Genomic DNA, 20741 nt, shown 5'->3' on the forward strand with positions numbered 1-20741 from the left:
TGCTTCAGTCATGTCCAAATCTTTGTCACATTATGGACTGTAGCCCGCCAGGCTCCTCTGTTCACAGAATTCTCAGGCAAGAATACTGGAGTGGGTTGCCATTCCCTCCTTCAGGGGATCTTCCCAACCCAGGGATCGAACCCACTTCTCTTATGTCTGTGCATTGGCAGGAGTGTTCTCTACCACTAGCACCACTTGGGAAGTCCATTTTATGACCACAGGATACTGTTTAAAAATCAACAAGTTTTACAAAACAACAAAGAAATAAAGAGAAAGTCTTATTTTCAGCTCTTTTGGTAACTCTGGATCTCGTATTTCCTCACAGCAGCATTCGGCTAAACTGGAGTCACAAGTGCCTCCTTTAAGTTGGAAGATGGTCTCATTCTTACATACCTACATGCTCTTACACCCTGAGCCTCTCATTTACTGCTCTGCCAAACTCCTGTGGGCACCAGGTTAATCCCTTCACTTGTTTCCCGAACCTGTAGGATTTCATCTAAGTGCTGGGTGTGCAAAGTTATCACTGTGTGTATGGCTGTTCAATGGATTTTTTCTGGGACAATTTTCTACAACTAACTAGACTTGCCAATTCAGCCTCAGAATTTTAAAGACATTCAGGTCATCATTTTTAAAATTTTCAGTAAGGAATAATGCTTTTATTACTATATGCTGTAAATAGTTAACCTAATGCTGATTGCTATTCATGTTTCATAGTGTTCAGAAAGCATAAAACTTAGAAAATAATTTAAAGAATTTAGAAACCACAAATCATAGAATGTGATTAAAAAGCTACTTTATTTTATTTCCCATCCCATCTTTACAATTTATTTGATGAACATAAAATTCCTGCCCTTGATAAAAATATTGAAGGCCCATGATTTTTTGCAAGTATACAGCTGACATCAAAACCTGCTAGGAATATTATAGGAGAGGAATACTGTACCAGTTTCATTATTTTAAAAAAGATTTTAAAATCCAGTAAAATATTTAAAATCCAGTAAAAATAAAATATTTAAAAGTAAAAAAATCCTTAACTGGCCCCAAGTTGGGATTATATTAACAATATGAAATTGGTTTAGCACTAGGACATCAAACAATATAATTTACCACAATGATAGAGTGTGTAAAAAAATATATCTGAACACGTGCAGGAAAAGCACTTTTAAGAATTCAATATTCATTCTTTATTAAAAAAAAAAACACATTTAGGAAACAAGACTATAGGGGATTTTCTCAATCTGATACGGTAGCTTCAAAAACTACAACAATTACCATGCGCAATGGAGAAATGTTAGCTTTCCCTTTGAGAATGAGAATGAAACAATCTTGTCCAGCAATGCTACTTTTATGAATGTTGTACTAAATATGCTAGCTAGTGCAGTAAAATAAGAAAATAAAAATCAATAATTAGAAAAATAAAGGCAGCTATTAAGTGTGTGTATATATATATATATACACACACACACATATATATTTGAATTACTTTGCTGTACTCTTGAAACTAATTGAATTGAACTGAAAGTCACTCAGTTGTGTCTGAGTCTTTGCAACTCCTTGGAATTCTTCAGGCCAGAATACTGGAGTGGGTAGCCTTTCCCTTCTCTAGGGGATCTTCCCAACCCAGGGATAGAACCCAGGTCTTCCGCATTGCAGGCAGATTCTTTACCAGCTGAGCCACAAGGGAAGCCCATTGAAACTAATACAACATTGTAAATCAATTATAATTTAAATAAATAAACAAAAGAAAGACTATCCTTTGTAAGTCATTCTTTCAAGTAAAAATGGTGATCTGTAGAAAAAACATAAAGTTCAGTTTATAACTCAAATTGCATAAGTGCTTTTCCTTGAGACACCATTTTACTTGGTATTCTGCTGAAGAGTTTTATGAGTACTTCTCATTTTTGTCACAAATAATGATAAAAAAAAGATGTGTATTTAAATAATAATTAATAACTTTTACTGTAAGAGATTCTTAAGTGGGAAAAAAAAAGAGAAAACCTTAAGAAATATTAAGAAAAAAGCTATGGAGAGAAATGTCAGCAAGCTTTTGTAGCATTTTGTGACAAGCACAACCTTGTTTTAGCAAATAAATCTCTGTTGCCATTAATCATACACTATTTGTGGGTTCTCCATTCCCCTGAAACTCTAGAACACATCCCTTTATGAATAGGGAAGACACTGGATACTTGAAGTTCTACTTTAGCTGTTATTGCTTTCCTCTCGGTCTCATTCTGTTACACTCTTAATGCAGGTGTCATTCACCTTTACCTATTTAGGGTCAGAGCCTTCCAAGTAAGACTTGCCTTTGCTCAGGTTTGTCCTCTTGCATTGAAGTAGCTTTTTGTAAAATGTTTTTACCTGGAATTATTAGGTTGGCCAAAAAACTCATTTGGGTTTTTCCCATGATATCTTACAGAAAACCCTGAAGGAATTTTTGGTCAACCGACTATTTAGTAGTCAGAGGCATTCATCATATTTAATTTAATATGAGTTGATTTGTAAATATACCCCACTAGAGTGAAGGCTGACTTGACCCGCATATCAGTGCACCTCAAGATCTCTGGTCTCCCCTGGTCCTCTTTGTGAGGCTAGAACTGCGCTTCTGAAATCTAGATTGAAGCTTGCTGTATATGCTTCTCGGTGATTCAGACAGGCTGTCATGAAAGGAAACAATGTTTAATCCTCTTTAGGACTTGCTGCTGCTGCTAAGTCGCTTCAGTCGTGTCCAACTCTGTGCGACCCCATAGACGGCAGCCCACCAGGCTCCCCGGTCCCTGGGATTCTCCAGGCAAGAACACTGGAGTGGGTTGCCATTTCCTTCTCCAATGCATAAAAGTGAAAAGTGAAAGTGAAGTCGCTTAGTCGTGTCTGACTCTTAGCGACCCCGTGGACTGCAGCCTACCAGGCTCCTTCGTCCATGGGATTTTCCAGGCAAGAGTACTGGAGTGGGGTGCCATTGCCTTCTCCACTTTAGGACTTAATTTCACTCAAATTCAACTTTCTCTTGTATCCTTCTAATTCAGTGTAAGAGAAGTACTTTTAAAAATTTAACCATTTTTAAAAACTAATAAAACATTTAATAAAAGTATTTATGAGTAAAGCCATGTGCTTTGTTTTCTATAAAATCATTTCAGCATGGTACCACATCTGACTATATAACTTAACAACAATAATGCCATATTTGCTTATTAATTAAGATTTTACAAAGTACTTTTTATATACGTTTATCTCTATAAAACCCTAAAAGGCAGGCAAAATGATAGATGTTGTTTTCAATTTATAAACAGAATTTTAAATACTTAAGAGTTTTGTTGTTGTTTGTTGTTGTTTAGTCACTAAGTCTTGTCTGACTCTTTGAGACCCCGTGGACTGTAGCCCACCAGGCTCCTCTGTGCATGGGATTTCCCAGGCAAGAATACTGGAGTGGGTTGCCATTTCCTTCTCCATGGGATCTTCCTGACCCAGGGATCAAACCCGTGTCTCCTGCATTGTAAGCAGATTCTTTACCACTGCATCACTGGGGAAGCCCCTAGTCATCTTTGGACTTGAAAATAATCCAGCAAATTTTGAGCAGTTTGGTAGCCAGCCTCCATGATGGCCTCCAATAATCCTTCCCTTTTGTATTCAAGTACTTGGATGGCTCATTCTCACACTTACTTAAAATTGAATTGTGTGACTCTTGGAAATCAGTGGAAATGTCGTGTAATTTCTAGGACAAGGAAGTAAAAGACATATGACTTCTGCCAAGGTCTCTCAGATTGCTCTCTCAGGGAGAAGCCAGCCATCTTGTTGTGTTGTGGGAACAGCCAGGCAGAAATTCCCAGTGGAGAAAACCTGACCTTCCACTGACAGCCAGCACCAAGTCGTCAGCAAGGGGAGTGAGCCACCATGTAAATGGATCTTCCAGATCCATCAAGCCTCGAGCTGATGGCAGAAACTGTGAAGACAGTAAATAATTGTGGTTTAAGAGCTGTGCTTAGGAATAATTTGTTGCACAGCAATGAATAGCTAATTCAAGTGTTATCCAATAAAATTTGTAATAAATTCAAGCTTTTGATATAAATTTAATTGATATTTACATGAACAGAATGAGCACCCTGTATCAAGTGAATTTTTCCCAATTAGCAAGGTAAATTCTTTTCTCTTAAGCTACATTCACAGTAAATGTTTGATTAATATTGGCTGAATTTATTTATATGATTCATTATTTACTTGCTTCATAAAGCCAGAAACATGTTTAGGATTATATGCCTTGACATATATCTCTTATATGCCTTAATGAATTAAATTCGTTAAGTCAGAGCTTTAAATTTACCATTGAATAAATGGTACAGATAAAATGATGCTTTATGACCATTTTACAATACTATATTACTACTAGCAAAAATAATAGTAGTAAATTTTATAAATATATAGTTTTTTTCTATTCTTCCAACATAGATAAAAAGTTATGCATTATAATTATGGAAGTTATCATGTTTTTTCATGGCAGATATATTTTACTAATTACTTTGGTTTATAGTTATCATTGTGTTTCCTGAGGTACTTATATGAAAATCATTTGTTAATGAACTGCATTTTACTAACTGAGTATTAGTAAAAGAATTACTGATTTTTTTTTCATCTAGTGAAACAAAAAAGTGAAATTTTAAGGTGAAATTCTTTTAACTTTCATTCGCATATTGGGAAATTAAGTTAAAGAGACAAATGATATTAAAGAAATAAATTTGAAAAAGATTAAGTTAGTTTCAGATATTGTTTCCTCAGATTAAACAGTGTATCATTCCAACTCCTTTTTCTTCTCCTCCCGGAATTCAGTTTACCTCTCTACTCACATTAGTTTCTGTTCTTTGATAATTTTGCTCCTACTTGTTGAGACTGCAGAGATGGAAATTGAATTCATGTTGTAATAAGAATCTAACCACTCTTAAGCAAAATAACGATAGTTACTACTTAGTTGTATATAATGATCTCACCATACAGTTTTATCTGCAAGTATAATTTTAAGATAAAATATCATACGAATTATTCACTTCTTGCTTGGGATTTCCTTTGCCTTTACACCTTTTCTTGATGTATTTATTCTGTACTGTTTACTAAATTCGTACATTTTTTGCTTTTGTTGTTTTGTTGTTCACTTTATATTTATTCCTATTAAACTTTGTCCTATAAATGAATAATAATTTATCTAGTTATTTTTCAGTGTATATTTCCTTACTATTATCCAAGATCTTAAAAATGTAGCTCAACACACTATCCTTTAAAAACCTGATTTTGATTTTAACTGGATTATGATAGGCTGTATGGCTCCCTTTTTATATACAGTTGATCCTTAAACAACAAAGGTTTGAGTTATGCAGGTTCACATATATGTGGATTTTTTAAATAGTAAGTACTATAGTCCTACAAGGCTTCTCACATGGCACTAGTGGTAAAGAATCTGCCTGCCAGTGCAGGAGACTTAAGAGATGTGGGTTCGATCCCTGGGTTGGGAAGATTACTTGGAAGAGGGCATGGCAACCCACTCCAGTATTCTTGCCTGGAGAAGCCCATGGAGCCTGGTGCACTTTAGGCTCACAAAGAGTTAGATACAAATGAAGCAACTTAGCACGAACGCTTGCATAGTCCTACACAATTGGAGTTCAGTTGAACTGGTGGCTGCAGAACCTCAAATACAGAGGTTACGGAGGAACTTCAGATCAGGAGGGAAGACTATAAATTATGTGCAGACAGTACAAGGGATCAGGACCGCTAACCCTCTCGTTGTTTAAGGATCAGCTGTACAGCATTTTCTCCACATAGGCTTTCGGGACGTTAATGAATTGTTGATCACCTATTCAGTCCTTCGTTTATACCTATATTATCAGTAATGAGCTTTGGGCTCTTTTGACCTTGATTCTTAAAGAAAGATGGGAATAATACATGGTGGCATGAGGTAAAAAAACGAAGGATAAAAATGGAGTCAAGGTTGACTTTCTGTCATATGGAAAAGCTAAAATTTAGTACATTCAAAATAATTTAAGACTTATTTAGTGGCTTTTACAAACTTTCACCGAGAGCAGTATTTCCAGGTACTTGAGATAATTTTAGGCATCAGTGGAATTAAACAACATTAACTCAAATCTCCATGATACTTATAGTTATCTAGGTGTATGTTTGGTGTTATGTCTTTACTGTCCTGTAACATTCACAAATTTCACTTTTCAATATAAGGAGAGAAGGACTCAAGCATAGAAACATCATAGTCAATGATATCTTTATGGAATATGACTTTTGTCATACTATTTATTTTTATAGTTAAGTTTAAAATGATTTTATTTTAAAGAAAAAGAGTAAAGAAGTAACAGTAGGTAAAGAATATGAATAAACTCATAAAGGTGGCACAGGAGTGAATGAAAGTTTGGACACACTTTCCAAGAGATTGAAACTTAGGAGACTGCTACAGCCAACCATGGCATTTCCTTTTGTCAGTTTCTTTTTCTCCCTTGAAACCTGCTAAAATGGACAAGAGTTTTGAAGATACTTTGATAGTTGGTAAGTGACTCTTCTGAATTTAGCAAAGACATTTCACTTCAACCTTTATCACCCATGAAAATAGGAAGTGTAATACTTTCAAGTGTTACAGAAGTCTCGCTGGAAACAATAAAAATGCCAAGAGCATAGAAAATGCCCCACAAATTTTTCCCAGATTTTGAAGTGACCCTATATTAGAAAAAACTCATAAATCCCAGTTTATGAACCATAAATTCAACACTGTTGAATTCACAAAAAAAAGCAGAGGCATGTTTATTAATAGTAATAAAGCATAAAGGAATGATTTCCCAATAAATTTAAACCCAGAAATTTTATTTCAATATGAAATTTCAATAGTAGATAGTATGTTCAATATAAATACAACCCAAGTTTTACTTTCTTTTTTAGCTAATGATCTATTTAAAGTGATAGATTAATTATAATAGTCTGAAGATTCTGGCTAGTCAGGTAAAACTTAAATTTAGCATATAAAAAACAGCTAATAAGCACCTATTGTCAAGTACGAGTAGCAGGAGATACACAGATGAATGTTAATGTTATCTATTAGAATTGCTTGAAAATTGATTTTTCTGGTATATTTCACATAATAATTCTAAACTAATTAAAAAATGTTTAGTTATACAGAGCACTGTATTTCTTAAGCATGTTGGATAAAAAACTAATTATATGTTTATAATAATGCAACAATACATCTATTGGTTTTCTTTTATTAATATTGCTGTTAGGAAAGTAAAATTTAATTGTTCTGGCATGAATTCCTCTTTAAAACTGGAAAAAATCAGTTTACAATAAATTCAACTGTAATCTAATGGTAACTTTCATGGTTAGAAAACACTTAATATTGGTGATATCTCAAATCTAAGTAATTATCACTGCTGCATTGAAGTGCTTGCTCTATAGCTCCAAAGTCTATTCAAATCCTGCCATATTTGGGAAGCAAACAATTTATAGCCAATTCTGGATTGATTTGCTATAGAACAAATTTACCATTGTCTTCTGCCATAAACATATAATTGTGACTCAGAAAATTTGATTCTGAGTCTAGTAAACAGCACTTAATAAAATGAGAATAATTTTATATAACAAGGATGGCTCCTGGATATATCCACCTTTAATATAAAAACATGCTCAGACTAAAGACTTACTTGCTGCTCTGGGAAAAAGTCCATTGCCTCACATTTCCTCAAATACTTCTGGGTGGAGAGAAGATTAAGTTTCATCTTTATTTCCACCTTCCTGCATCCACTGAATCTTGTCCTCTATTTGGTTCCTTGTGACATTTTCTTCATCTTTGCACTGGCAACAACCAAAATGTAATTCCGCATGCTTTCCTGCATGCCCAGAAAGACCCACTTAACTAGAGTCTTGCTGGATATTTCCAGACTTCATGTGGAGTGCATGCCAGCATGCTGCATGCATAGGTGACTTTATGCGTAGGGAGGGGGGCTTTACAACAGAGAGGTGCAAAGTTAAGGATAAGTTTTAAATACCTCCATTCTTAAAAGGTTTTAGATGCTTCACCTTCTTTCTTGGCCTATTCTCTCTTCTCTTCCTCTAAATCTTCTGCTCTCTCACCCTCAAGGATTAAAAAGAACAAATCATTTCTGCTTTCTTGGAAAGACCAATTAAGTTCTCGCTTACAGCTCTTTCAGTTTTGGGTATCCTTCTGAATTTCCAAAATCACTTCTTACAAGGGGACAGGTGAATATTCGTTCCTGTGCTAGTGCTAAGTCGCTTCAGTCGTGTCTGACTCTTTGTGACCCTATAGACCCATAGCCTGGCAGGCTTCTCTGTCCAGGGGATTCTCCAGGCAAGAATACTGGAGTGGGTTACCATTTCCTCCTCCAGGGGACCTTCTCAACCCAGAGATCGAACCCACCTCCCTTGTGTTTCTTGCATTGGCAGGTGGGTTCCTTACTACTGGTGCCACCTGGCAAGCCCAAATAAGATAGAAAACTTTTCCATCCCAGTCTTCATCTTGGCATTTGGGAAAGGAATTTGGAGAGGTTCATTCTTCTTATTAAATTTTAATGATATTATACAAAAGGGTACTACTTTCAAATTATAAGGCGAATGTGAGTCAACTGAGAAATAAGAATATATACTTTACTTCTTGCTCTCCTTCTCTTTAAATATGGATGTCCTAATTTCTTCCATTGTCAGCAAAGCAGATACTTCCCAACCAAGCTTTGAAAACATATTCTGTAAACGTGTCTGTTGCCCACTATTAAATAACAAAAATCTGTTGCAGTGTTCAGTGTAAGCTCTCTCTCTTTCCAAAGGCTGCATCTGTCCCACAACATGCAGAGTTATTTTTAAATGTGTTAGATTTAATTAGCCCACTACAAGGGACTCTTTTGATGGCATCCTGAAGGAGTGTTCAAATATTTTTAATTTGGAAAAATATACCATATAAAAGCTAGAAGGCTAGTCTCCAAAACAAGGAAGTAGACACCATGACTTCTTCTCTGTTCTTATAGAAATACATGATGGGCATCTACTGGGCATGTGGTTCCATCCGAGCAAACTGAGAAGTTTTTCCATCTCCAGTGTGGAAAACTGTGGAGAAACAGATTCACAGGAGGAAAGATATGCTTTTATTCTAGCACTTGGAACTGGTACATATTGGAAACAAAGGGCTGTAAATCCCCTGCTCTGTTAAGTCTTTGCTTATTTGTTTCTGATTAAAAGTATGTCACGTGTGTTTAAAGACTGTCCTTCACTATTTGCAGGGAATGAATAAGACAAGGTATCAAATTCTGGCTCAGCTTGTAATCCTATATAAAACCATTAGTCAAATGAACAAGATTATACTGTTGTTGATACACCATGATCCACAAAGTAGTGGTCCTCCAATGTTTTGAAAGTAAATCCTTCATTTACATGAAAATTGTGAACTACCTTCCCAATAAGATAATAAATGGCACCCACTAGTTGAGAAAACAGAATGCCGCTAAATATTAGCATGCATGTGTCTGACTCTGCAACCCCATGTATGTGTGCTAAGTTTGCAACCGCAAACATGACATTGCAGTTCTAAGACTAGCCAACGTAAAGGAAAAGAACATGAAAGATGGGATTAGAACATCTGAATATAAACTAGGCTCTAACACCTTCTACTCTGAGTCTTGACAAGTCACAATCAGACCTCGATTTCTTCATCTATAAAATGGAGATAATAGTAGTGTCTGTTCTACTGTTCTATGAAATTGTTAAAATCAAGTGATATGAAAGCAATTATTATTACACATGCTTAATTCTTGGAATGTCTATTATTTAAAGTTGTTTGTCTATTCAGATCATTCTTTTTAGGGCAAGAAAAGATTGTCTTTGAAAAATCAAACAACCTTGATTTTTCTGAAGATAGAAATAAACTTTTGTCCTCTTATTTTACCCCTTAATAACCGAAATTACCATCTCTCAACAGATATAAATTAAAAACATTTAAAATCAGCTAGAGAGTTTTTCTTTACATTTAGAGAAGACAAAAGTAAGAGTTAATGAAATAATAAACATGACATCTCAAATTCAGGCAAATATCATTTTCCAGCTTCAAATGCAATATTGTAGACTTCTTACAAACTCAGCTGTCACTAATCGAAAGTAGACATAAACACACATACAGACCTACACATACACTCTGTTGAGAAGTTGTGTAGCTTATTGTATATGAGCTCTGTTCATTCATGTTGGTATTGGTTTTATCTATGTAAAATATTTCATCATTTGCTCTTCTATGTTAAAAAAGAACATTCCAACACAAAGTAATCCAAATATCTATTTCAAATTTTGTCTTTCACTTTTTCACTATTTCCAGGTAGACTAACACCTGAAGGGAAACATATTTTGACCAGGTAACATTTTCAGATTGCATATCGAGTTAGTCATTTTGTCCCTTGTAATACAGAAATCATTTGGGGACTTAGATTTCTCCCAGGTGATGAGTTTATAACTTCATGAAGCCTTTGTATATAACTTCTGAAGTACAAGCCTCCTTCTTGGTATGTAGAAATGCAACTTACATTTTATTATTTGTCATAATGGATATTTGCATTATAATTTAATCTTAGAAGTAATATAATTTTGTAGCTGAAGAAACTCTATTCAGCAGACACTTTTCATAGAGAGGAAACCAAGGCCCAAAGCGGCGAAGTGGCTCACGCAGCGACATCATTAGCTGATGTCACAACTGCAGAGTCCCTGTGTCCTTCTACTTCCCATGGTGTCATTTCTTGCAAGTCGCTCTTCTAAACTAATGTCACCTGCTGGAGGAGAATGTCTAGCGAGACCTTCCCTGTTGCCGAGGAAATGCCAGGAGGGCCTGTATCAAAGACCCAGGATTTCAGGTGGTGACAGTCTAAGCTCAGAGGAAAGCTGGGGGTTTCCGAATCACAGAATCACGGTTCTTCTCTGGAGTCAGAGCAGAGCACGGCAGGAGGAGTCTCGGGACGGTTGTCTTAGAGCCCAGGAGTATGGCCAGGTCACTTCTTTCCCTGAATACTCCCATTCTTATAAATATTAAAATACAACCTTTGCCTTTTTATACCTCAAAGAGCTGACACACCTCAAACCTGGTACAGCATATAAAAAGTCCCCTTATAATAGAGTCTGCAATCATGGAGCCTGATCTTTAAAGAATCACAGTTGTTTTGTGAAGGAAAAATACCTGCAAACTCCCATAATTTCAAACCTGACACCTGGATGAATGGAGAAAATTTGCCTTGGGAGCCTCCTTCCGTTTGTCAGCCAAAGCACCTTGGATCCGCGGGTCCGTTTTGCAGATATTATTGTTTTCTGTTGAAGAAACTCAACAAGTGCAATGCTGCCTTCCTGTCCTCCCCAGAGGGGCCAGGTGGCTGAGACACCTGTCCATGCCGGCACCTGCCAGGCCTGGCGCTCCCTCCCCACCTCACAGATGGCTGGCCACCTGAGGAGATTCCTCTGTGGGACAGAGCTCTCGCCCACGTATCTGCATGTTTTCTTCCTGTCAGAGATGAGGTTTTCTTCTTAGCCCCCAAATTCATTCCACCTACGAAAGATAAGCATTCTCAAACCTTTTGCGTTCGCTATAGTATTTTGTTAGCTTTAATAGAAAAAATACTTTAAACTTCAAATCCTTTTTTTTTAAGAGTTCCCACTAGTTCTAATGCTTTCATTTAAAATGAAATTTCCCTGTTTTCCTCTCCCAAAAGATTCTACTTTTAAGTGTGTAATATCCTCCATGCCCCATTGCAGGCCTTATATTGTACAGTCTCTTTTTTACTTGACACTATTGACCTTCCCCTTCTTTTTGAATATCCTAACTTCTTTTTCTGCCGTGAAACAATTTTTATTTTTTCTTTCCTTCTCGTGCAAAATTATCTGATTCCTCTTGAAATCTGTTCCACCAGGAGAAGGATTCTGTTTATCCCAGACACATAGAGACATAGCCTTACTTTGATTTCACTGAACTGGCATACAGCAAACTAAACAGTACTGATTATATAGCACCACTAAAAAATAATTTTATTGATTTATTTCATTATTTTAATGAAGGCCGCACAGGCCTCCATTGCTGTGCGGGCTTTTCTCTAGCTGTGGAGGGCAGGGGCTACTCTTGTTGCGGAACACAGGAGCCAGGGCACACAGGCGTCAGTGGTTGTGACTCCCAGGTTCCAGAGCACAGGCTCGGAAGTTGCGGCACATGGGCTTAGCTACTCCATGGCATGTGGGATCGTCCTGGACCGGGGACTGCACCTGTGTCTCCTGCATTGGCAGGTGAATTCTTTACCACTGAGCCACCTGGGAAGCTCCAGCAACATTTTTATACAGCACCTTGACATAACCTTACAGTTGTTTCATATATGTGTAGCTTGGGTATCAAAATAAAGTCTAAATTCTTCTAGGAAAAAGGTATTTTTAATTTTTCTTAAAATAGACAAATGTTTGTTGAGGTAAAAGTCTCATTGGCTAGTAGCTTACTTACGCACTTCATATAGAAAATATTGAAATTATCAGACCAATGCAGATAGAAGAAATCATCATGTAATAATTGTTTTCTTTAAATTGAGGAAAAAAATTAACTGTATTTCATTTGGTTAGAAGTAGGCCAAAGTGACCTTTGCTGTGTCAAAGGGCAATGTGTTGATATGACACTGATAATTAAAAGGAATCAGTCCCTTATCTTTCATGAAGGTTCTGTTTTGATGAGAATATAGAAAGTGGTATCATATTTCATGTATTTATTGTTTCTATATTAATATACAAATATATTTTACTTATCTATGTATAAATTTGTAATATACCGTATTATATAACTAATATTTTAACATATTTTCATGTGTGAGGGAAAACTGAAATTTTCCACTTAAACTTTGTTAATTCTTTGTTACTTCTTTTCAGACAAAGAAGATATAGGGTACAATATTGAGCAAAAATTATGCTAGCTATTACTGACAAAGTACTATGAAAAGGGACCTTCTCACTATTTATAACATCCAGATTTATGCATTGCCATCACATATAAATATAAGAAGTGGATCTGTATTCATTATAAGCTATAATACATAGTGAAGAAGCATCTGCAAGTGATAAATGAAAATTGACAATCATTTTATTTCAATATATAATCTGTAAAAGTTTCCAAAAGTCTAAGGGGTGATATTTATAGGAAGTGGCATTGCATGAAGACAATATGAAATAGTAGAAGCAATACATTCTAAGTTACTGAAATACAAAGTTATCTACTTTACCTTCAGTCCCAGAAAGCAATTAATCTAGTTTATTAAGTTATTACCTAATAATGGTATTTTGAAGGTTTATAAAGAAGCCATTCTGTTTTCTTAAAGAACTTAAAACCTTCTGAAGTTGTCTTTATGGTTAAAACTGGCTAAGAAAAAATATTTTCTCAAATAATTCAAAGGAAAACTTCAGCAGTGTCTCTGCCACAAGTGCATTCCACACACACAAATAGTAGAATTAGAGAAGGAATTTAACTAATTGGTGCCTTGATCTTTGAAACTCCCTTAAATTCATACATTTTCTAAGCTGTAAAATGTATGGATTCTATTACATTAGGATATTTTTCTAAAGTTTTTTCCAGGTTTCAAGTTGTAGAATTTTAAGTTACCATCATTCAGTGTTTGTGTTGATCTAGAAAAAGCGAGATCAGTCTTTAGTAGTGGATTTTCAGTGGACTTTAGACACAGACTTGGTAGGGGAAAAAGTAGATGGGGAAATAGTTTTGAAACAGAGCAGAACCCTATGGTCCTTACTCCCCCACCCCCACCCCCTCGCCTGCCTTTTGTCTGTGGAAAAACTTTAGCCAAACAATAAGTTTAGTCAGAGAAGTGAGAACATGAAGAAACAAAGGAAAACAGTCCAATAAAATGAAATAATAATAGTTTAGTCATTAAGCATAGTTAAGGACCTCTAGTTCCTCCTCAAGGGCCATAGATAATATTCTGAGCCATATCCTGTGAGCTGTCTTATAGATACTGAAACCCCCACCAGGTAGAAGAAAGTTAATTACATTATGACCAGATTGTAACCATGACATGTGGCAAGAGTGTGGCAAGAGGTGCCACACTCTGGAGAACTGGCCTCAAAGAAATGAGAACAAACCAACCCTGGAACTGAAGACTAACTGTACTTAAAACAGCCCCGATGACACTGGTCAGACCATAGATGACCAATTTCAAGATGACTGTCAGAGTCAGCCATACTGTTTCTGCATGTAGTGCCTTTCTTCCGTCTATAAAAGCGCTTGCCCATTGATTGTCAGTGTGCAGGGAACTGGGGGGTGGTAATCGACCTTTGGACAGGAGTCCACCTTCCCCTCACTGTGGATTGTCAGCACCCGAGATAAAGCAAACTTTCCACCAACCTTGCCTCTTTATTGGCTTTTGAGCGGCAGGCAACTGGACCCCCTTACTTTTGATTACAGTTGCTCATTATGAGGATGGATGAAATTCTAACTCTCAGAGATTATTTGTGAGTTACCTATAAATGTAATTACAAAACATGTTAAGAAGATTGGAATCAATGATTTGATCATTTGAAAACAGGAGAAAATAGGATACCTGGTTTCTAGCCATAAACTGAATTCTCAAAGTTCTTATATCATAATTAAAACAGTGATTGTCATTAAAATCCCAATAATACTTCATTCTTTCGTAATGTAGGAAGCTGGTGCTTTGCATCCCTTGCGCTCTCTCAGTGTAAGTGTGTTGGGTAGAGTGGAATGGGGATGGAGCACCATCTGTTTCTCTCAAGAGCAGTACTCTCTGGTTTGGCACAAGCAAAGCCATGAAGCACAGGTCTCCTTGTTAAATTTATCTTTAAACATTTTGGAAGTAAAGAGAGAAAAAATGCTACCTCACTGTGTCCTGTGAAGAGAAAATACTTCAGAAAAAACCATTTCCCTCAATAGTTTAGTATAAGATCAAATCAGACCTAGAATAAATTTACAGATAATAGAGTAAAAGCATAATTGATAGCTATTCATACCCTGGTCAATAAAACTTTAGTAGAAGTGTGTATCAGTCACTCAGTCATGTCCAACTTTTTGTGACCTCATGGACGGCAGCTCACCCAGCTCCTCCATCAGTGGGATTCTCCAGGCAAGAATACAGGAGTGGGCTGCCATTTCCTTCTCCATTAATGGTGGTAGTTAGAATAAATCTTTTCCATCATATCAGGAGAGAAAATTTCTATTTGCAATTTTTTTTTTAACTCAGTAAATCTCTTGTTTTTATTTTTCAATTTTAAACACCTTTAAAAGATTAGAAATATCCTTTGAAGCTTTAAGTCTAATATAGAAACATCTTATATGTTTGTTTATTTATATATACATGACAGTATGAATGCTTGTTATTAAAAAGAAAAAGTGAGATATTTTGTCTCTTTCTTCATCCTAAGCACATGGAGTCAAAACATCAGTGTGTCTAGTCACTTCCACACTTTCAGTATGACATCTTGTCAGAGGCAGAAAGAAGGTAGAGGGGAGTGTGGCTTGGCATGAATCCACCACGCCGTGGCCAGATGTGTGATGGTTAAGAGTATCTTCTCTGGAGTCAAGGGTGTCTGTACTGAAATTCCAACTGTCTTACTTCCCAGGGTGCAATATGAGCAAGCTGCTTACCATGTTTGAGCTTCAGTGTCCTCACCTATAAGATGGTGATCATAAGAGTATGAGCATTGTAGGGTCTTTGTTAGGATTAAATGAGATAATCCACAGAAAGTACTCACATGCTACCTGGAACATAGTGATGCTCCATATTTATATGGGTTATTTGTCAATCCTTGCCAAAAGAAGAAATGCTCTCTGTTGAACAATCTGAAGAACTGGTAATGGAGACAGTAATGAGTGCTGGGAAATCAGTGGCCAAAGGTGTAGAAGGAAGAAGACGAGGAAAAGCCTTACATTATATCTCAGTCTTCCTAAATGAACAGTGAAAAAAGAGAGAAACAATAGAATGGGAAAGGTTAGAGATCTCTTCAAGAAAATTGGAGATCCCAAGGGAACATTTCATGCAAGAATGGGCATAATAAAGGACAGAAACTGTAAGGATTGACAGAAGCAGAAGAGATTAAGAAGAGGTAGCAAGGATACAAAAGAACTATACAGAAGAGGCTTTAATGACCCAGATAACCATGATGGCATAGTCACTCTTCTAGAACTGGACAACTGGAATGTGAGGTCAACCAGCCATGTAATTAAAAGATGCTTGTTCCTTTGAAGGAAAGCTATGACAAACCTTCTGCTGCTTCTAAGTCACTTCAGTCGTGTCCGACTCGGTGCGACCCCATAGACGGCAGCCCACCAGGCTCCCCCGTCCCTGGGATTCTCCAGGCAAGAACACTGGAGTGGGTTGCCATTTTCCTTTAAAGAGCAGAGATAACATTTTGCCAACAAACCTCCATGTAGTCGAAGCTACGGTTTTTCCAGTAATCACGTATAGGTGTGAGAGTTAGACCATAAAGAAAACTGAGGGCTAAAGAATGGATGCTTTTGAATTGTAGTGCTGGAGAAGATTTTTGACAGGAGATCAAACCAGTCAATCCTAAAAGAAATCAACCCTAAATATTCATTGGAAGAACTGATGATGAAGCTCCAGTACTTTGGCCACCTGATGTGAAGAGCTGACTCATTGGAAAACACCCTGATTCTGGGAAAGACTGAGAGCAGGAAGAGAAGGGGGCAGCAGATGATGAGATGGTTACATAGCATCACCGAGTCAATGGACATGAATTTGAGCAAATTCCAGGGGATAGTGGGATGCAGCAGTCCATGGGTTCACAAAGAGTCACTCAGTGACTTAGCAGCAAATATCTCAATCTTACTGTGTTAATTATGTGGTAGAAATTTGTGGCTAGAAATTTCCCTACTAATTTGCTTCAAACTATACATGTGAACTTACTGATTTCACACGACGACTTCAAGAGGGCCAACGACATTGGTAAACACAGAAATGGGAGCTTTTAGTTCAAGTTCAACTAGTGGCTTCTCATTCTCTGCCCTCCTCATTTCCCAATCATGTTTTCTACGGTTGAATTTCCTTTTGGTCTCTTCCCATTGTTCCAAACAGACTTGTAGGTAAAGTCCCATGTCTCTGGGTTGGTATTCACAATCCTTTATAATCTGGTCTCCAGAATTTTACCAGATACATCCACCAAGTCTTCTCATAGCAATAGCAGTTCAGCCAAACAAACCTCTTTGCATGCCCTCAAATCCCTCTCATTCCCCCATTTCACACCTTCACTCATGTTCTTTCCTCTTTCTTTGTGAACATGTTACTCACTCTTCAAGCTCCAGCCCCTGTCAACTCTCCCATGAAGTATTCCTTACTCATGCCAGAAGAGTAGTCATCTTCTATAAATTCTTGCCTCAATTTTTCTTGTCCCAGAGTTTTCCAATTTTTAGCTGGAATCACTGTAAGAAATACATTTTGCACTGGCACACATTTCATTCAGACATACACCACACACACACACACACACACACACTCCTAAGCAAAAGCTTCATGAAACAATACTTACTCTCATTATTTACAAAACTACTCTAATGTTGTCTCTTTTCTCTTTCATTTGGGGGAAAAGCTCTTACTGCAATGCATTTATCTTTAACTGTTTAATAACCCAAAGTTTGAGAAACACTGTTATACACATCTCAAACAGAGTATTCTTTGCAATTTATTGTGTACAGATATACTCCCTACCATATTAAAATCTCCTTAAGTGTGATACTGTTTGGTACAACATAAAGTCTTTCACTGTCTTTAACTATGCTTTTCATATTGGCTACCAGTGTGTGCAGAAGCAAAAAGGAAAGAAGGAAGGAAAGAATGAAGTAAGGAAGAGAAAAAAGAAATATGAAAAATATCTCTGGAGTTGTAGATTATACTCAGAAATTAAGGTTGTTTTATATTTAGCAAGTCAAAGAGAGAAATCATTCAAGCTATTTACAGATGAAATTCCTATCCAAGTAGTATATGCTTCTGTGAATAACTTCTTCTTCAATCTCAATTTAAACTTAGAAATTAGTATTATATCATGGGCTCTAGGGCAAAAAGAAAGATAGCAAAAACAAAATGACTAATTAATAGAGCAAAGGTAACTTCATATGTGCTGTGTTCCTTTTATCTGCTAGATATTGCAAGGTAGGAGGGAAGGGTAGTAAGACCAAGGGTGTGAATGTATCTCCAGAGGTGAAAAAAGCTTTGATTCGGTTTCGGTAAAGCCTGTGAAAAGGCAATGCTGTTGTTCCTGTGTGTACAGAGCATGTCAGTATATGCTCAACATGTCAAGCAATTTCTGTGAGCTCTTTGTAAACAAAGTCAGAGCTAAGCACTAACACTCCCAAGCCCCTCCAATCTATAAAACGAAACAGGAAGAACACTCTTATCTTGTGACATCTCAAATATTACTTTTCACTGACTTTCAAGATTATTGTTTTTTCCTCAAATTCAAAGAGGAAAATTTTGAATGAAATTTAAATTTGACGAGTTATACGAAGGACATGCATTTACTGTAATGACATACCCAATTTGACTGGAGTTTGAACAAAAGTTTTTGTTATTCAGAGTCCACCCTCTTATCAACATGCATTTCTCTGACTCTATATACAACTGACCTTTGAACAACATGTGTTTGAACTACTTGGATCCACTTGTATGACTGTATGTTTGTGTGTATGTGTGCTCACTCGTGTCTGACTCTTTGTGACCCCATGGACTGTAGCCCCACCAGGGTCCTCTGCCCATGGGATTTTCCAGGCAAGAATACTGGAGTGGGTTGCCATTTCCCTCTCCAGGACATCTTCCCAACCCAGGGATCAAACTCGCACCTCTTGTGTCTCCTCCATTGGCAGGCAGATTATTTACCACTGCACCACCTGGGAAACACCATATGCTTTTATAAATGTTAAAAAATTACAGTAATATTGTGTGAAACAAATCTTTCCATAGATCACTGAGAAGCCCTACATGCTTCACTTTAAAAAATAATATTGCAATGGATGTTTTAAGAGTTATTGTAAGACAGTGACTTTCTATTGCCAAAAATAATTATTAAAAATAAATATATAATATATATAACATTGTATTGTCTTCACTTCTGTGCTTTTGATTATTACAGTTGAGAGAAATAAATGATTTTAAAAGGCAGATTTATGGTGGCTCTATTGCCAAGAATTTAGGCTTGTAGCAATTGTTGAACTTTTTAATCTATTGTCTACTAATATATTCCAAATAGACAATAAATTTACATATATAGTTAGACACACACACATCTATCTATCTATATCTATATACGTATATACAGAGAGAGAGAGAAAAAAGGGGGAGAGGAGAGAAAGAAAAGAGAATGCTATGTTCCAGGTAGAAATGAATTACTACTGAGATTTTTTAGTATTTAGTAACAATAACTTGCTATAAAAACACTTGGTGAACACTGCCCAGAGAGTATTTGTTTAATTATTTCACTTGACAATGTTACTTTAGTTGGCTTAATTAAGTGTCAAACTTACACACGTATTCCTCACTGGTTTTGTAAGATATTATTTTCTTTCAGAACAACAGACTGCTCCTGCAATCATCTTAAAAATTCATGCCATTGGTGAGAAGCTGATGGAGTGAATGAATGAATAATGAACTCAAGGTTGAATTCTTTTACAATTAGAAAATTAATTCCAAAACCATACATACAATTTATTTTGTTTAAATATACTAGAATGTTTCTCAGCAAAATAAATGTAAATTTTAATGAAACTACTTTAACACAATTTTTTTTTCAGACACCTCAGCAACAACCACTCCACTATCAACAACTTCTGAAATAAATCCAACTCCACCAACAAGAGATACAAGAACATCACCAAATGATAAGAATTCAACAGGTGAACTATCTATTGAAGGTAGGATTAATTTTTCATGAAATTTACTCTAACTTTAACAATAAAATTATCACCCATATAATTTAATCATAGGAAAATTATTTGGGAATCTTTTATCTTTGGTATGAAAGTCTGGGTTATTCCCCTATTTCAAAATGTATGTGTTATTTTGGATTGAATACAGAGCCCTGAGATCATAGTGGACTTCTTTTTTTGAATCACTTTTTGTTTGAGAATGGTCTTATTGTGAGGGTTATACATACAAAGTTTATTTTTAGAGAAGAAAAATTATCATTCTCAGTCACAAAAATATCTTTCTAACTATTCCAGTTCCCCACGTAAGCAGCACAGCTAACATGGTGGAACTGTATTAATAAGAGACTGATTGTATTAGTTACATTGGGATGATAATTGATATAATCAGTAAATTTCAGTAGCAGTGTCATCATTATGGTTACTGGACTGAGTGACACCTGTATCATGTTTTATGACTCTTGGTATTAAAGAAAATTACCTTATCATCCATGAAAAATAAAATGAGCCATTAGGATCATTCAGTTAAAAACTCAAGAGATCATTAACACAGCACATAATGCCTTGTCTATCCTGAAGAAAACATAAAATGAGGCATATCATTTGGGTCCAGGAAACAGTGGAGCAGAGGAAATAGAAATGTTTGTTGATTACCTATGGGCAGAAATATAGTTAGCATGCTAAGGTAACAGAAAGACCTAAAAATCATGTACCCTAATAAACGGAAATCTCCACTGCTGTCTTTCTTGCCCTCATATTCCTCGTTTAACTTCCATTCTAAGACATACGGAAGATTGATAAG

At 36.3% G+C, this 20741-nt stretch overlaps 1 protein-coding gene across 6 annotated transcripts in view; it reads left to right on the forward strand.

Annotated features, from left to right (window-relative positions):
* Window positions 1-20741, forward strand: part of EMCN (endomucin) — a 128138-nt gene that overhangs the window by 22756 nt on the left and 84641 nt on the right. For 4 of the 6 annotated variants that reach the window (XM_027543976.1, XM_027543977.1, XM_027543978.1 and 1 more), the window contains exon 2: window positions 19808-19927. In XM_027543976.1, the coding sequence (XP_027399777.1) occupies window positions 19808-19927 (120 nt within the window). The remainder of the gene's footprint in view (window positions 1-19807; window positions 19928-20741) is intronic. The other 2 variants (XM_027543975.1, XM_027543980.1) reach the window with 1 other exon arrangement.

This window comes from Bos indicus x Bos taurus, chromosome 6, assembly GCF_003369695.1.
Source record: "Bos indicus x Bos taurus breed Angus x Brahman F1 hybrid chromosome 6, Bos_hybrid_MaternalHap_v2.0, whole genome shotgun sequence".
Taxonomy (NCBI): Eukaryota; Metazoa; Chordata; class Mammalia; order Artiodactyla; family Bovidae; genus Bos; species Bos indicus x Bos taurus.